This window comes from Heliconius melpomene, chromosome 16 (assembly GCF_056956725.1).
Source record: "Heliconius melpomene rosina isolate 202511_hmr_F chromosome 16, ASM5695672v1, whole genome shotgun sequence".
Taxonomy (NCBI): Eukaryota; Metazoa; Arthropoda; class Insecta; order Lepidoptera; family Nymphalidae; genus Heliconius; species Heliconius melpomene.
In genome coordinates this window covers 3,817,680-3,835,157 of record NC_140404.1, presented here as the reverse complement: position 1 = coordinate 3,835,157, position 17,478 = coordinate 3,817,680, and the positions used below count along the sequence as shown (strand labels likewise).

The window sequence follows — 17,478 nt, the reverse complement described above, 5'->3', positions numbered from 1 at the left end:
TAATGCAATCATAAATAGTTGCTTGCGTTGTTATATAATAGACATTTTGCATACATATGTACATTTTTATAGTTCAATAGATTACTTGTCTTTATTTACTCTATTACGCTCTCGGGCATATTAAAGCATTTTTTATTGAGTTGCAGAAATGACTTTACAAATACATTCGTTGAAACTGTGTCATTTATTATAAATAATATTGAATCTTAACTATTGCCTTGCAAAGAAATATTTAGCAATTTGAATTTAGGTATATTGATTTTTTATTTAATTTCCTACCTAGTGTAAAGACATTCTGTTGTATTTTTCGAGACATTGCGTGCTAAGAGTCGAAACTCAACGCCGCGCTATGTCGCGAACCAAAACGAATAAATAAGTGAATGACCCCGAGTAGTGCGTGAGCTACGTCGACCAATATTGATTTTTAATTAAAGAAAAATGCATATTTTCTCTCTAACAGATGGAATCATATAAAGCGGAAAACCAGCATTGGTTGTCACAGTTAAATGAAACACAACGTGAACACATGGAGCTGAGAGCACGGCTCACTGAACAAAAGACCTTACATATGAAGCAAATAACCGAGAAGGATGGTCATATAGAACAACTGAGGTCTATTATTAATAATCTTAAGGTAACAAATGAAAATACGATAGAGATTCGATTATTTAAGCCTCATCTATTAATAAATTAAAACTTTAAAATATTATCTCTTAATGATTTCTTAATAAACATAAAGTTATATATATGCACAAAACCCGCGTTTTCCTTCATCGATTATCTGGATGTTCGATTATCCGAATGCCTAATATCAATTAGAACTAATTGTTATTAGGCATTTATTCGATTTTCTACTGTATTATATACTAGCTTAATCTAGTCAGAATATCTGGCTATAAATCTATTACAGCACACGTCCAAGGTGTGACTATTCTAATATTTTCTTTTCGTCATTCCGCGAAGACAACTAAACTTTTCTCCTCAACACGCAGAGAATTTTTGAAAATTCGACAGAAAGTGGGGGACAGAGTGTCTTAACACTATATTCCTTCTCCTACTCCGCTATATGCGGGATTCAGCGTGAAGATAAAACATTATTTATTATTTAATTAATAACTCATTATTCCAGTCGCAAATGCTAAACATGCAAACAATGTTAACAATAAACGACCCAAGTTTCGACCTGTCCGCTATTGTTGAAGTAGAAGAACTGAGTGACCAGCAATCGGATAGATTGGAACTGAAGTGCGAGTCGTCCGTCGATTTCAATGATAGCCAGGAAGATTTGAGGATGCCATGCACTTCTACTGCTATTTGGTATTTGTTATATACTAAAGAGAAATGTGAAAAGTGAGAATCGAACTCACAACCATCGCGTTTACTTACACGCTTCTGCAACCTGAGCCGCAATGGCCTCCAAAAATTAATTTATAAAATTAAATAAACATACGAGTATACAGGAATTCAATTGATGGCGATTATTTGAATAAAACACTTAAATCAAAATGTACTTATTGTTATTTTTTATTTTACTATGTAGATATGAGTGTAATAACTTTTATAGTTATAAATTACTATTACTACAGGTACTATTAACTCACAAATAGTTTTCACTTGATGAAATAACCAGAAAACGGGAGTTTTAATTTTAAAAATATAAATTAATTTTATATATCATAGAAAAATATACAATAATTTCAGGCAAGAACCTGTAATAGAACGGCTTCGCAGAGAGAAGCAACTAATGAGCAAGCAGAACGCCATACTGCGTCGACAGATCAAGGCGACAGCGGCGCGCGAGAGACGGTCCCGTTTAGATGCACAGAATCTGAAGAATCAAGTGTTTCGTATGTAAGTTTTTTGTTCTATCCCGAGTTAGGTCTCGGGTAGATACCGTAGCCTTTTAATTATTTTTATATTCCCCCCTAACTACTTAACTCATTACACAACAAATATAAGAATTGAACAAGTGAAAAACTAAATTTAATTCAATGGGCAAAAAATGTACGTATTTATACGTCTTCTGCTAAGTCTTTGACTTATTTATATACATATTACTTGCCGAAAAAAATTGCATAATATTATTCTGAACAATTCCTATTTGTAACTGTACAGAAGCACAAGCGGCAACAAGCTCCCATCGGCGGAAACAACAGCATTGCAAAGCAAAATAGCATCGCTTCAAGCGCAGCTGGCGGCCGCACGCCGCGACGCTACCTCCTCGCTTGCGTTGTGGGACAAGTGCAAAAGGTACAGTACGGTCGAGGAGCCGTGGCAGACTTGAAGTTAGGCGTACTGCTCATATGTGCATTGTTCACTCATGATTTTTCCAACTATTGATGATTAATAGTACGAAAAATCCTAAAATCTCGACTACATAGCCAGCCATAGCAAACTTGATGGTGACCACGGCGCATCGACCATACTGATAATTTCTGTCGTAATTCTTTAGTATTGGCGTAAGCAGGATAACCTAGCGTCAGAACTATGAGTTAAGTGACGGATCAGAACGCTTCCATTTATATTATCTGAATGGCGAAATGATAATAATCTATTCCCCTTGTCAGGATATATTGGAATTCTCTTTAATTTTTAGAATAAAAATAAAAACAAAAAAACGTCTTCACAAACGTATAGGAATTTCGACATAGCTTGACGTTTTTAGACGATTTCCACGAAGCCACTAATATATAATATAGTTTGTAACTAATGCGGTTATTATCGTTATAAATTGTTTTTTTGTAATTTTGTTTATGAATAAATTATATTATTATATTATTATATTATATATATATATATATATATATATATATATATATATATATATATATATATATATATATTTCGTAATGTTGTTTAGAGCACAACAAGCCTCAGAAAGATGGCAAGCACGTTATGAAGAGAAATGCCAAGAGGTTAACAAATTAGAATCAAGCCTGAACCTGGCCAAGTCAGCTATAACCAGACTTGAAAAGGAAAAACGCATTTTACTTACAAAACTTAATGATGACAAATGTAAGTCTAATAACATACCATATTTTAAATATTTTAGTAAACGTATTGAAACATAGTGGGATTCGAACCCTTATTGAAAACAGCCTAAGTGGACGTCTTATAAAAAAAAACATTTTAAAATATGTTAAAAAATATATTAAAAGATACAGAAGAGAAACGTCTAGCACTAGAGAAGCAAGACGCGGAGACATCAGAGAAAGAGAGCCGTAGAAGTAGTCGCGAGGCGGAATCGGCACCAGTGTCTGACAGCGCTCTGTGCGCGCGCGTGGAGGCGCAACAACGTAGGATAGCTGCTCTCGAACTTGCTGAACGGGTACAGTATTTATTTTATAATATTTATTTAAACTTATAACTTCCTGTATATAGCAGGGACAACAGAGAGAACCTAGTATTAAAGCACTCTTGGTATGTATAGTTAAAGTAGTCTTGGTAGTGTTAAAGTACTCTTGATATGCTAGTAACCTATGGTCATAATTGTGTTTTCAGGGTAATGAAACATTAGTAAACGAATATGAGAAATCCCTAGCGGAGATCACTGCGCTTAAAGGACAAATACTAAAACTGGAATCTACTCTGCTCGAAGCTCAAATTAAATTACCGATGAAAAACGATATGGCACCAGAACTGGAGTACTGGAGAAAGTGAGTTGTTGTGGTTTTTTAGCTCCACTTCTTTCTCGTATACATCAAGTAGGCAGAGGGAATCCAGTGTTAAAATACTAGCTATCTTTTTGAAGAACGTCTGCCTGGACACGCGACGGTTGGGAGTTCGATTCGCATTGGATGATTATTTGTTTTCTATTCGTCGTTCTAGTAAAAAGTCAAAACGTGGCGTTGAGTTAGACTTAACATGTGTGTCTCGAAAATGGGCCTCGAAAATTAGGTAGTGCGTGGAGAAAGTAGTGTCTTAACATTAGGTTCCCTGTTAACCTTCTATGCGGAAAAATAAAAGCATTTTCTAATAATTATTTTTATTGTCCACACAGCTATTGTAATATGCTAAAAGAAGAAAATACTCAGTTGACAATAAGAATCAGTGCGTTAGAGACATCAGCCGACGAGCCCCCGCAACGTGTCGCGCAACTACAGCGCACTGTTCTTACTTTACGAGGTAATTGTATGATATTTACTTTCTTATAAATAGTTTTACGCCTTTTTTATTTAGTTAGCAGATAAGCAGTACTGACGAAACGACCCCTATCACTTCGACCGCTTTGTCTTTTTATCAGAGCTAGGAAATGAAAATAATCCATTCCGACAAGTGGGAATCGAGCCCAAAACAGTCGCGGATACATTATTTTTGTTGTTCTATGAATGCATTACTTATCTTTTTCTATTTGTTAAAATAGAAATAGTCTAGAAATAAAAAGAAACTGATAAAACGTTGTAGTAATATTACTATTATTTATTGTAGGTCTCGTAAGCAAACTTCAAGCTGAACAAAAATCTTTGACTTCCAATAGACGAGGTGACTCGAGGCCCGGCAGCGCTAAAAGTGGAACAGATAAGGTATAAATTCAATTGAGGTTTTTTTAAAATTATATATTGTTATATACACAACTAGCGACCCCCTTGCGGCTTCGCCCGCTTTTACTACTGGATTATTCATATATTGTATGTTTGCAAAGCACTTAAGATAATGTGAAAATTAATTAAACTCTAATGCAACCCGCATTTTCGTAGTTTCAATAAGGATTTTCCAATTGTTTTACTCGGCAAGGATTTTTTAGTAGGTACCGTAATTTTAAATCTGTGCTACTAATCTTTTCAAGTACTTATTAAAATATATTTAAATGACTATTTTTAGATAGTTAAATGACTATTTTTAAACGGAAGAAATTATAAACAAAAACCTACCTACTAATAACTACTACAAAAAAAATGAAACCAAATATATCGCGCTGAAATAATACATTCAACTCCGATTATCAAATACGTGCAAACGCATCTAAATCTTCGTTGCTATAGAGGCAGGCGGGTTTTTTTTTTTCGAGCTTGTGGTTAATGCTGAAGAGGGTATTCTGTCCCTGATGAAAAGCAAGCACTACGTGGAAAATTAAATAGAATGCATCGGCCGGGATCGAACCCGGGCCGCCCGCGTGGCAGGCGAGCATTCTACCACTGAACCACCAATGCGTGTAAGGCAGGCGGGCGCGGATGGCGAGTGGCGAGCCGTTTCGCAGCAAGGATTTTTTGATATTGTAACAACTTCTAAAGTACTTATTAAAATGAAAAACAGTAAAAGACAGCTTTGGTCTACATTAAATGGTCAACGTAACTAATATACTTATTTATATGCTGAGAGTAAGGGATAAGTGAAACTTGAGTAACATACAGCTGATGTGTCAACGGCGGGATGTGTCAACAATTAAATGCGTTTTTCTGTAAAACTATTCGCAATTTAGAAATATTGTAAAAAGAAAATTTTATCTTCGTTTAAAGTATTTTAAAGGATAAAGATGGAAAAATATCCCTCACAATAAAAAATATATTGAAATTACAATTTTTATACAGAAATATGTTCACTACACGTTATTATTAAAAGATACGAATATGCCGTCGCGGACTTTTTTGTAGATCTTATTAAGAGGAACAATACTCCAGTATATTATTTTCATGTAGTACTTACCATTAAAGCAGCGCATGCGCGAAAGTGTCTCAACGGGTAGGACTTTATACACATTTATCGTATTTATGTTCATTTACCTAAGAATGTACAAATAATAAACTATATATAAACCTTCTACGGAAAATACTCGACCTAATGGTGAAAACCGCATTTAAATCCGTTGCGTGGTTTAGAAGAAGAAGAGTTAGAAACAACAGACAGACACGAAAAGCGACTTTGTTTTATAAGATATAGGATAGGATAATCCTTACATAATAGATAATTGTTAAAATTTTAAACATAAAACTATTTCAAATATTTGTATGTTACACGGACTAGGTTCATTAAAGTTTGGCGTTATATTCCACTTTTTAACTACAAATTTTCTAATAAAGTTTTTTTAAAAAAACGTAGACGAGAAGTAATGAAGAATCGTATCGCACTGAAATAACCAATCTCAAGAAGAGTATAATGGAAAAGGATGAGCTTCTACAAAAATGTAAAGAAATGTTGAACATGGCGATGGAGAAAAACGATCGACTGTCTATGGAGGTAATAAATTTTTACTATATAAATATAAAAATTTATACTATATACATTTATATAAAAATATAAATTTAAATTCTAGCTTTACGCTACGAATTCTCGGGGCTGTTAAGTGGCGGAATTCAAAGCCGCGTTTTGCCTCGTAACTAGATCAAGATAAATAAAGTTATTAATATTATATAAAAAAATATTCCATTCCCTAGAGTAGGAGACGAACCCACAAACGTTGCGTTAACAGTGGTACGCTTGTGGCCCTGCGCCACGACGGCCTCTATCATTTTATGCTAACATACATCTGTCTGTAATCGTCAGAGTGTAATCGCAACGGTTGCGGATTCGATTCCCGTTCGGAGGAAAGTATTATTTATATTTTCATCCTTCTCGTAACAAGAAAGCGCAGCGTCGTGCTTCGCCACTCAATATACAGTGACTCAATGAATCGTCGTTTTCGACGGAGTGTCTTAAGAATAGGGTAAAAATGTGGCAGGGTGCCACCCTGCCACATGCACGATACAGCGTGAAGCTAAAAAAATATTAATTTTATTTCCAGAATATGTTTTTACGGGAACGCTTGGAGGAGCTCACCGAATAACATACGACACTCATTTAAGAAGAATACATTTAAATAATATAAAATATTATTATAATATTATATGTTCATAAGAATGTTTTAGATATAAATTACATTTGCAAGCTATTTTTGTTTGTTCGTTATTTACTTATATTTACTGATTTAGTTAAAGAAATTATTTGTCCCACTTAACATACAAAGGGGTACGCACAAAAAAATATTGGTAATAACCTAATAGTACAAAAAGCAATAATTTTATAAGTATATATGTATATAGAAAAGGACAATGGTCGTAGAATATATTAGAAATCAGTAGTTGGAAAAAAATAATACAGACAAAATTATTTCCCAAAATATAATTCAGCTACATATCACAAACTGATGATTTCTTAAATATAATAAAATATATCTATTTTTATTCGATCTTAGTAGATACCTACATATATATGAAAATGTGTTAAACATTTCAATATTATATTATTGTCTTATCTTATAGTTAAATCTGTTACTTAGATACGTTAATTCCTCATGATAGCCTTGCACTATATGTTCCCGTTTTTCTCTTTTCTTTCTTGTTTACCATAGCAGGGAACGAAAAACAACCAAAATATTACTTTCACAGTCATAAGTATCCCACTGCACCACGACGGCCTAACGATATGTAGTATCATAATTAATAATATATTACACACATAACATGTAAAAATCAATTTTATTATACTCATTTAAATATGACTGCGAAGCCAATATTTTAAATTATCTTAAATGTTTCTTTCCTTATCATACCATTAAAGATATAAATATAATAATATATAATAAATAAATAAATGTTTCTTCAAAAAACTAACAGATTTTGTATAAATGTAAAAAAAATCTAATTTGTTTTAAAGAATTTATAGATAACTACAAAATTTTAAATGTATGTTTTATAAACTTATTGCCTTTTCTAAAATAAAACATTAAATACAAGAGACAAAAACATTAAATAGAAGAAACTATTATTAAACTAAAGTAGGCACAACATAAGATACTTTTAATTTTTCATTTACACAACATGAAAATATCTCTCTGCATTCTAGTTCACAAAAACCTAGTGAATTTACCACCGCGTTTAATATAACAAAATTGACAGGCTTACATTGATAAATATTACTTAGAGAGATTATAACCCACAAACGTTATAACAAAAGTAGACCTTAAGTGAAAAAATAAAATACATTTTTATTATTATACAATAACATTCAGATAGCGTTGCTTATTTGTTGTAATACAATTGGCAGTGGTGGAAAACTAAAGCCTATTATTTAATTATTTATACTTAGTTTTTTTTTTACTTAAGTACAAAGTAGATCATTCGTCATATAAATAAATTGTTTTTTTATATATAAATAAGTATACTTTTTTATATTTTAAAACTATTTAACAGCTCTACATATATTCTATTGTCAATATAATACCATGTTTGTCTTAAATTACTTTATCATAATATGTTCCAATATAAATAAAGAGTCTGTTAATATAAAGTTTAATCACATTTTTGAGGATATTATTAAATATTTTTGAGTTAACTTTGGAGTAAGGAATGTTGTAAAAATAAAATATATGTTACACTTTGTTTTACTACTGTGTGTAAAGTATTGTTAACTTTAAAGTTAACCAATTAGGTATGTTTTAAATTAATTTATCTATATTAAAAGAACTTCAATCTTCATTATCTTGGGCTAGAAGTTCGCACTGAAACATATTACATATAAAAGTTAGTTTATTATTTGACAAAATATCTAAATATCTTATAAAAACAAATAAGAACATTAAAAAGGCCATTTTCAATACTATTAGACCAAAGAAATATAAAGATAACGGAAGGGTGAAGCATTTTGGAAAATTAAACACAATTAAAACACTAATTTACCTTAGTAAATTAAACTAAAATTTTACCTAAAATTAGCTTATATACAAAAAAACATAGAGTTTTAGCTTATTACCTTGGCGTAGCAAGCAATAAAGTCCATAGAAGCCAGAATCATTGTGCTAAGCGTGTGTCCATCTAGAACAAACTAACTAGTGAACTCTACTGTGACGATTAATGAGATGAAATTATAAAAGCGTGATGATACCCAGTTATAATTTACAAATAATTTATTAGATTTTTCCTTAATTTCATACCTGTTTATACGTATCTACTAATTGTTAAATTAATTTAACATGACGAAATCGTATTGTTTTTGTTTAGAATCGCGGTCAATAGATTAATATCGTATACGTAAGTAATATTTATTTGAAAGCGCGGTTGACCATTTTTTAGCACAAAAATGATCAACTCGCGGCCCTTAACAGGTTTATGCGGCTCACCAAGAATTTCTAAAACTCAATTATTTTATCGACTCTCTCTCTCTCTCTTTATTATATTCTTATAAAATTAATTATAATAAAATAGTTGAACAAACTAAATCCAAATATTTATATTATAATCCACACAAACCATGATTGAATCCCATAAAATAACTAAAATGAATAATAATACTTTTTATTATGAATGATCCCATTAAAAAAGCATGCAAGGAATATCATTGGTAATACATACTTGAACTGGTAATTTCTTTTCGTATTTGGCTCTAAGTATTTTCGCTAGAGGGGGTGTGAAAAGAGCGGGGTCAGGGTGCTTTTGTCCGGCTTTTTCCCAAGGTTGCTTCTGTTTCCATACTAATGATATTACTGACCCCACTACTAATACCCATACTAGACCGATCTGAAAATAGTTTTTATAAGAATAAGAATAACAAGTACTTACGAAAGAAAAATTTTTTTTTAGAAAACGTATAAAAATTAAAAATTACTTCTCTTAAAGAAAAATTAATTATATTTAAAATTTTGTTTCCATCTAAATACAAAACTTACAGGACTTGTCCATAAATAGGATATTCTGTATGGATAGAAGTAATCAGTTGACGGAGGTGGTAGTGGGTTCACCGTCACGTTGGATAAACAACCTTCAACACTAACAGGTAGCTTTACTGCGGCGGGACGAGGTCCACCGAAACTGATCCATAGGGTGGTTGCCATTCCAGTTACTAGAGCTATTGACACACCCTGAAATTTGTTTAAATAATATCTTATAACATTTTAAAAGGTCATATTTTTTATTGCAACATTAATTATTCGAGTTGTTAAAATTTTTACTATATGTTAATAACATATAGTAAAAATTAATAGAATAGAAAAAATAAATTAAACAAATAAAGTGAAAGTTAATATTATCTTACCCTTTCATTCGCAAACGTAGTAAACATTCCTAAAGTAAAAAGTCCCAGCAAAGGTCCTCCAAGGGCCCCAAATATAGTCAAAGCAGCTTGCAATACTCCGCCCAAATGCTCCGCCAAAAATGCCAGAGCCAGGAACAGAAGCCCATACCCACAAGCGGCTAGTTTTGTCAACCACGGAACATAGTTGTTGTTTATTTTACACCATCTTTAAAATAAAAATAACTCTATTATTAAATGATATTTATCAAAATTAAAGCCTGTCGTTTTAACAATTACCTAAACCATACGGATCTTACAAGGTAATTTAATAAAATGCTGACGAATATTAATAAAAGAATATTTTTAATTTTTTAAAAAATGCCGATATTTTATGAATATACATATTTTAGACGGAACACAAAGGTTCAGTTTCAGGGCAATATCTTTTTCCACGATATTTAAAATTTACATTTGTAATATCAATGTGACGATCGAAGTCGATAAGTAATAGCATATAGACATTTTAAATTGCGAATTGTCCGCAAAAGTGTCACTTTACTAGTAGATAAATTGATTATTTTTTTATAAGGAAAAAAACAACATTTTCGAATGAAATATCCTTATCACGTTAATGTCAAGCTAAATTATAAAGTCTCCTTTTATCGTGCGTCATTACATTTAGAATTTGTATGCATATTATCGTAGCTAGCATCATGAAGTACGAGGCCAGTCGTGGCGCAAATGCGACAGCTTGTGAGTTCGATTCTCACTCAAGGAAATTAAATATTTAATATTGTTATTACTTCGCTCTCTCTGGTAACTAGGCAAAACGCAAAATTGAGTTCCGGCACTCAACACGCAATAACTCCAGGATTCGGCGGAAAGTAGGAAACGGAAGTATCTTAATAATAAGCGTGCGCGCGGAATACAGCGTGACGCTCAAATAAAATTACAAAAATCATCTTTATAAAAACCAACATACCTACTAACATAATCTGTCAACGTGACAGCAGCTAAAGCATTGCACGCCGCAGATATAGTCGACAGCGACGCACTGAATATGCCCGCTATAAACAAACCCGCGAGTCCTGGCACCGACTTCATTTTGTCCACCACGTAATATGGCATTATTTGATCTATCTGTTGAAATAATTTGTTTTTAAATTCTTAATATATAGTACCTATAGTAATTGTTTTTTCTATTAGGTGGGACAGGTTGCGGGTTCGATTCCCACTCAAGGAAGTGAAATGTCTAATATTTTACCTCCACAATTCGGCGAAAAGTGGGGGTATCTTAATGAGAAGGAAATGCCTTAAAAGTAGGTTCCCAGGTTCCCTCTGCCTACCCTGCAATGTGCAGGATACAGCATGAAGCTAAAAAGAAAAAAAAATTGTATAAACTAATACGCTACTTATGTTTATGACTATAATCTCGCACAAATGTCCTTGTCAATGATAACGAGATGTGATAAGACGATTTAATTATTGAGATGCAATATTCAGTAGAAAATATTCCCCATTCATTCCATAAAATATCTTAATTCCCCATTTTACAGAATATAGGAAGGCTTATAATAAATCTATCAATCAATTAAACATTATATTTATGTTTAACCATTAAATAAATTTTCCCTTAGATGGATTCAAACTCATCACAATTCAATCAAGTCCACTAAGTCACAACGGTGAAATTAAAAATAACTTACCGCGGCTATTTTTTTACTAGTATAAGGATCACAGTCCTTATATACAGCGTATATGCTGATACCGCTGATGCAGGTGACGACACTCAACACGCTGAGCACGGGCCAACTCCACCAAAGACATTTTTGTGACCTTTCCAGTGTACTCACTGTTAATAGACGCTGTACCTGTACAAAAATTGGATTTTGCTTTTATTATATTTTTTTCTTTCATTTCAGTATCTAAGTATTGCATGAACTACGTGGTTGTTACCAGAGCGAAAAAATGAAAATATTAATAAATAATAATTCATATATATATTTAGGATATTTATTATCAAGTAAAAAATTAAATTTATTTTTTACAGAAGTTACTTTTGTAGGAAGGTACATTGTGCAATACGCATAAATATACATATGTATTTAAATGGCTTAATATTATTATGGTTCTTGGGAAGTAATTTATGATAAATGACTACGCCTGCTTAGTGACAGAATGTTTTCAAATATATTTTCATATTTTTTCTAAACTTGCATATTCAGTTGAAATATAATCAATAACCTGCGTGTGATTTACTGCATACAAAGAGAGATAAGTGACGCAGCCACCGAATATCAAGGACCACCACGTGTTTCTCTCAGTTGGGTCAATACTGAAACTGAAAAAAAAACAAATAAGTATTTGACATCTCTATAATATAATGGATATGGGTATGATAAAATACTTACTTTGAAAAATATAAACGTCCACCCTCATTTGCTTTTATGAAAATTTGATCAAAGCCACCTAGTTGTACAGACGCGAATATAACTACACTGAAAACAGCGCCGAACATAAGAAGAGATTGTAACAAATCTGTGAAAACGACAGCTTTCATTCCTCCCAAAGACGAATAAAATGTACACGCGAGTCCCACTACCAGGATTGAAACGAGTCTATCTAAGCCCGTCACTGACTCCAGAACAATTGCGGGAGCATATAGCACTATTCCGTTGTATAAAATCATTTGTAATGTATATGTTAAAGATGCCAACATTCTTATGTGTGGTCCAAATCTTAACTCTAAGTACTCATAAGTACTGGTTTTCTGTAAGCCAAAGAATACTGGTAAATAATACCGGGAGGCTATAGGCGTGGCAATGCCATAGGAGATATTGATCACAACAAAATGCATGCCGTAGTAGTAGTTCTCAGCTGAAACACCCAAGAGTGTAATAGCTGACATGAAGGAGGCCATTAGTGATACCGCCACCGGAAATATAGAGAGATTCCGATCTGCCATCAAGTATTCCTAAAAAAAATATCTTCAATTAAAATTGTATTTAATTACTGTAAAAAAAAATTTTGAGCATATTCTGTCATTTGCATCTCACCTCATTTGTTTTTTGTTTTCCACCGCTAAATCTAAAATATAAACCGATTCCGATAGAAGCGATCATAGTGGCCGCCATAATGGCGTAGTCCCAGGCCCCAAAAATTGGTTGGTCCATGTTGTTCAGCTGCAAAGATAGACCAAATTTTATTTAATTCATACATGCAGAGCCATTTCTTAAAATAAATATCTTGTTTTAAGTATATTTTGTGTCCTGATTCGTATCTTATAAGCAAGATATAAGGAAATTCTTATATTATATATGCTGGAATATGCTATCAGACTGAAAGGAAAATTGAAACCTGATAACGCTTGACAATGCTCAATCAGCGACTCTGTCGAAATTTACACGAAAGGTATGAAGATATATATATCTAACAGTACAAAATTGATACATTAGTATCCATTTTGCAATTACTGATGAAGATTAGCATACGTTCCTTAATTGATTACCTTTTGCTAATACAGAATTCCTCGAACGGAAAAATAAACAGACATAACTTTTAATTGGAAATGTCTTTTAACATGTTCAAAAGATTTGTTATAGCAATGGGAATTTTTGACGAACATTTTCAGGTATGCGAAGGTAACTGGTTATGAATACGGAGAACTCAGATACTTGTACCACAACAAAACTTACTACGCTTAAGGCCTGTCTCTCCGGTTACAAATATTTTCAGAAAGGTCTGTTGTTTATTGCGTATAACAGTAAATTATCGTCATTTCAAGATAATTTTGAAAATTTTTATTGAAAGTAATCCATGTATCTATTAAAATTACATTTTTTCTATTTATTTAGGCACAGAGAGAGCCTAGTTTTTAGACACTCCGCTCCCTATTTTCTGTTGAATTGTGTAGGCATTGCGTGTGGCGGAATTCAACGCCGCGCGCAATTATTATTTAAGTATTCCTATAGATAAATAATTATTATATATATTCTTAAAAATACTCATTTACAAATATATTCAACATATATTTATAAAGAAGAAATACCAAGCATTTTGTAATTGAAAAATAATTAACACAGCCAAGCCACGTAAGAAAACATGGAAAAATTTTACGCGTACCATGAACGTGCCTTAACATTACTCGAACAGTGTCAGTAAAAACTATTCTGTAGAAGCAAAATTATTAATTAAGTACTTTTTTTGCTGTTGTTGCATTTAGATTATTACTTAATTACTTAAGTATATTTTTATATTCATATTTATCGCTTTATAAGTTTGACCATAAATGAGAATATCAAACAACATAATTTCAGTGAACAAAAACATTATTTTCCTAAAAGAATAAATCGAAAATATATGTTCGCATATAAAGATTAATAAATAAGACCGTTGAATACTTATGTACAATCGTCCAGCACAATGTTACTATTAGAGCAATGTGGCGAACCGCGACTAATGAATGGCTTGATTGAACCAATCACTGTCATTACTGGTATGTAAGACAATGTTTCTTTCAAAATCGAATTGAAATGATATTATATATTGTATAATAAATGCTTTTACTATATTATAATCATTTTTAGGGTACCGTATCTCAAAAGGACAAAACGGAAACTTATAGTATAACTCTGTTGTCTGTCTGTTCGTCTCCAAGTCGTCGTCCAAGCTGATATTAATATAAAATATTTAAATCGAAAGCCCAAAAAAATCTAAGTTCTAAGCCAACGGAATCAAATAATACGAGTATCCATCGTATTTGCTGCATTTTGTGTGAAATTCGCCTCGTAATCATAACCTATAAGGTTCTTACAATTATGAAATATAGCAAAAAGTCAGAACTTGCAATACAGGTAAAGAAAAACATCCAAATAGTGAAAATTTGGTGATATTTAATGAAAAAATCAACTGTAGTATTGTTGTAAATTTCAAAACCTAACCAATACTAATTGGTACGGAACCTTCAGTGAGCGAATTTGATTTTTTTAAATGAGATATGAAATATAAGAAATATATTTATAAGATTTTAATGGTATTTATATAATACGGGTGATAAGAATACCTATTACGTACATACGTGTTTCTGTAAATATGATGTAAGACATAATATACCCCTTATATCTTTATAACTTAAAACAAATAAGGAAAGCGTATTTGCCAGCTAACAAGGACAAATATCTATAAAATAAACGGCAAGTACAAATTATTTATTACTATTATTTATTTTTAAAGTTTAAAATGACATAAAGAGATTAATTTAAAAAAATATATTTTGGAAATACCTCTAAAATATATTCTGAAAATATCAAACTTCTTTTTCGAATAAAGTAATGTTTATGTGAATTGCTTTTAAAAACTGACCAATATAGTTGGAAGTCAGTTATCTAACACTGACTGGATGAAAACAAGAAAATTATATAAGGACGACATATATTACAAAATTTTATAGAAAAATCACCTAATGATAATGCAATCTTCACCACCAGGAGGCTTATTTTTATTACTATATACAGTACGTACTCATATAGTATTTATTGTCTTAAAAAAATCAACAATAGCCAAGTCTTAAGTGATAGTTTAAAAAAATCTGATTCACAAAATTAGATTAATAAATTTAATACCATGCCGTACTATATTAGTGATATGGTAATTTAGACTACATGTAATATAACTCGTCATTTAACCATATATGTAGGCCCTTCGGGGCAAGATGCACCTTTGAAGCGTTCACCACCATTTTGAGACTCAGTTTGCACGATCGAGTAACACAACCTATATATGTACCCTGGCGATAAAATACAACATAATTTTATGCTGCATGCTTGGATCGCTTCCGTTGTCTTGTCAATTTTGAAGGTCGGGCACAGAATCTAAGTTGAGAATATCAAAATTAAGTTTCCTTTTCTGAATACATATCCCTGAACGCTGGCGGCGTTTTCTGTTGCATATCAATGACATGTTAGAGGATTCTAACATTAAATTTAAATTAAATTGAATTTAAAATCAAAATTAAATTGATATACAGCTGATAGTACAAACGGAGGTTGTATGCTTCCGCCGCGCAAGTTGTTTTCGGGAAAATGTTTACCAATGCCAAAATAAACCTGTGTCTACTGTAGAGCCATAACGCAACGACTGATCCTGGCTGTACTGATTGCCAGGAATGATTGTATTTAAAGCACTTTCTTTGCCCTGATATTGTATCGGGGCTAGATGAAAACACGAAAAAAAAAATTACTGCAAAATTTTATGAGGGTCACTAGGAGATCAACTATATGGTGCATAAATGTAAATTATGTTATAGTAAACGTCAATCAGCGTGATATTTGGATAGATATATGGAAACCAAACATCAAGTTCACCTGATACGAAACTTTATAGATAAGATGCTCTATAACATGCATATAAGGTAAAGGTAAGAACCATAAAATATAAAAATTTAATTTGGAATAGTTTGAATCCAGTTTATATGTATATTTAATAAAATTTATATAATTTATAAAGACTTTTATTTTTTTAAAGACTGTGATTGTTGATTGTTTTATTAAAGACTGTTGTACTGTAACATAATAGAGCTCTACGTTTCTTTTTGGTTCGCCGTTTTCCTTTTTAATAGTACATATATATTGTAGTGTTTACATATATTCTAAGTAGTGAGTACTATACATATGTGCACATTGTATATATGTGCATAAGCAATCAATTAAGTAAGTGGTCTATGAGATCAAAGAAATGTTTTTTTTTATAAAAAATTAAGATATAATAAAACCTGGATTTTGAATAAATACTTCGTAAACACGGGAGCGACGGATGTAATATTCATAAAAAAATTAATTACTATGTGCATTTATTAAATAATTAATTTTAATTATAACTGAAAGAGTCTTTACTTTCTTTAAAATAAGTTATGTAAAATAATTTAATATTTTTCCTATATTATGTACACAGTGTAATAATTTTAGTACTTTTTTTTCAATTATTCGTCTAAGATCTGGCGATACGCCAGTTAGCTAAATACTGTTTTTGGGGTCAAAGAGTTCAACATTTACCGTTTATCGTATCGCAATTTCGAACCTAAAAATATCCTTGAATAAAATAAACTTACAAATGAGTAATTATTAACAATCCATTAATCCATAAATTTAAACAATTATTACAAAAAACAAATAAAATTAAACTTACTGATTTTCGCGGCTTATAGGACTTATGCAAGAATGTAGAGTTTTTGCCTTAGTTATACTTTAATACTATAAATGTGTATATATTTATCACCGAAACATGATTAATATTAAAGTTACCACACCATTGCATTTAAAAATATATTTTTTGTGCAAAAATATAAAACTTATTGGAAACGTTTCTTAAATTATTTCATAATATTAAAACAAATTAAGTAACGTCTTAACTCATCTACTCCCTCCACTGAAGTGAAGTTTGCAGTCAGAAATCAGAATCGTACTTTACACTTTAGCTAGTAAGAATTATGGTTTAGGTAGC

The 17,478-nt window shown here is 31.6% G+C and overlaps 2 protein-coding genes across 4 annotated transcripts in view; one reads left to right on the top strand and one right to left on the bottom strand.

Moving 5' to 3' along the window:
• LOC146530723 (uncharacterized) overlaps positions 1-7,530 on the top strand; it is a 20,680-nt gene extending 13,150 nt beyond the window's left edge. The window contains exons 22-32 of the mRNA XM_085199381.1: positions 461-634; positions 1,130-1,317; positions 1,702-1,851; positions 2,116-2,250; positions 2,861-3,015; positions 3,159-3,328; positions 3,502-3,656; positions 4,001-4,125; positions 4,429-4,523; positions 6,037-6,174; positions 6,719-7,530. Coding sequence (XP_085055507.1) covers positions 461-634; positions 1,130-1,317; positions 1,702-1,851; positions 2,116-2,250; positions 2,861-3,015; positions 3,159-3,328; positions 3,502-3,656; positions 4,001-4,125; positions 4,429-4,523; positions 6,037-6,174; positions 6,719-6,760 — 1,527 coding nt within the window. The 3' untranslated portion in view covers positions 6,761-7,530. The remainder of the gene's footprint in view (positions 1-460; positions 635-1,129; positions 1,318-1,701; positions 1,852-2,115; positions 2,251-2,860; positions 3,016-3,158; positions 3,329-3,501; positions 3,657-4,000; positions 4,126-4,428; positions 4,524-6,036; positions 6,175-6,718) is intronic.
• On the bottom strand, positions 7,081-17,478 carry LOC146530722 (putative sodium-dependent multivitamin transporter). 3 transcript variants are annotated; one of them, XM_085199379.1, is made up of 11 exons: positions 17,164-17,477; positions 13,038-13,163; positions 12,393-12,955; positions 12,226-12,322; positions 11,688-11,852; positions 10,964-11,121; positions 10,003-10,207; positions 9,638-9,829; positions 9,324-9,488; positions 8,725-8,786; positions 7,081-8,473 (listed from the first exon to the last, which is right to left on the bottom strand). In XM_085199379.1, the coding sequence occupies exons 2-10, from the start codon at positions 13,152-13,154 to the stop codon at positions 8,763-8,765; spliced, it is 1,686 nt and encodes a 561-aa protein (XP_085055505.1). In that variant the 5' UTR covers positions 13,155-13,163; positions 17,164-17,477; the 3' UTR covers positions 7,081-8,473; positions 8,725-8,762. The 3 variants fall into 3 exon arrangements, with proteins under 3 accessions (XP_085055505.1, XP_085055504.1, XP_085055506.1); XM_085199378.1 differs by lacking the exon at positions 8,725-8,786 and having other exon boundaries at positions 17,164-17,478; XM_085199380.1 differs by lacking the exons at positions 8,725-8,786; positions 17,164-17,477 and having other exon boundaries at positions 12,393-12,968.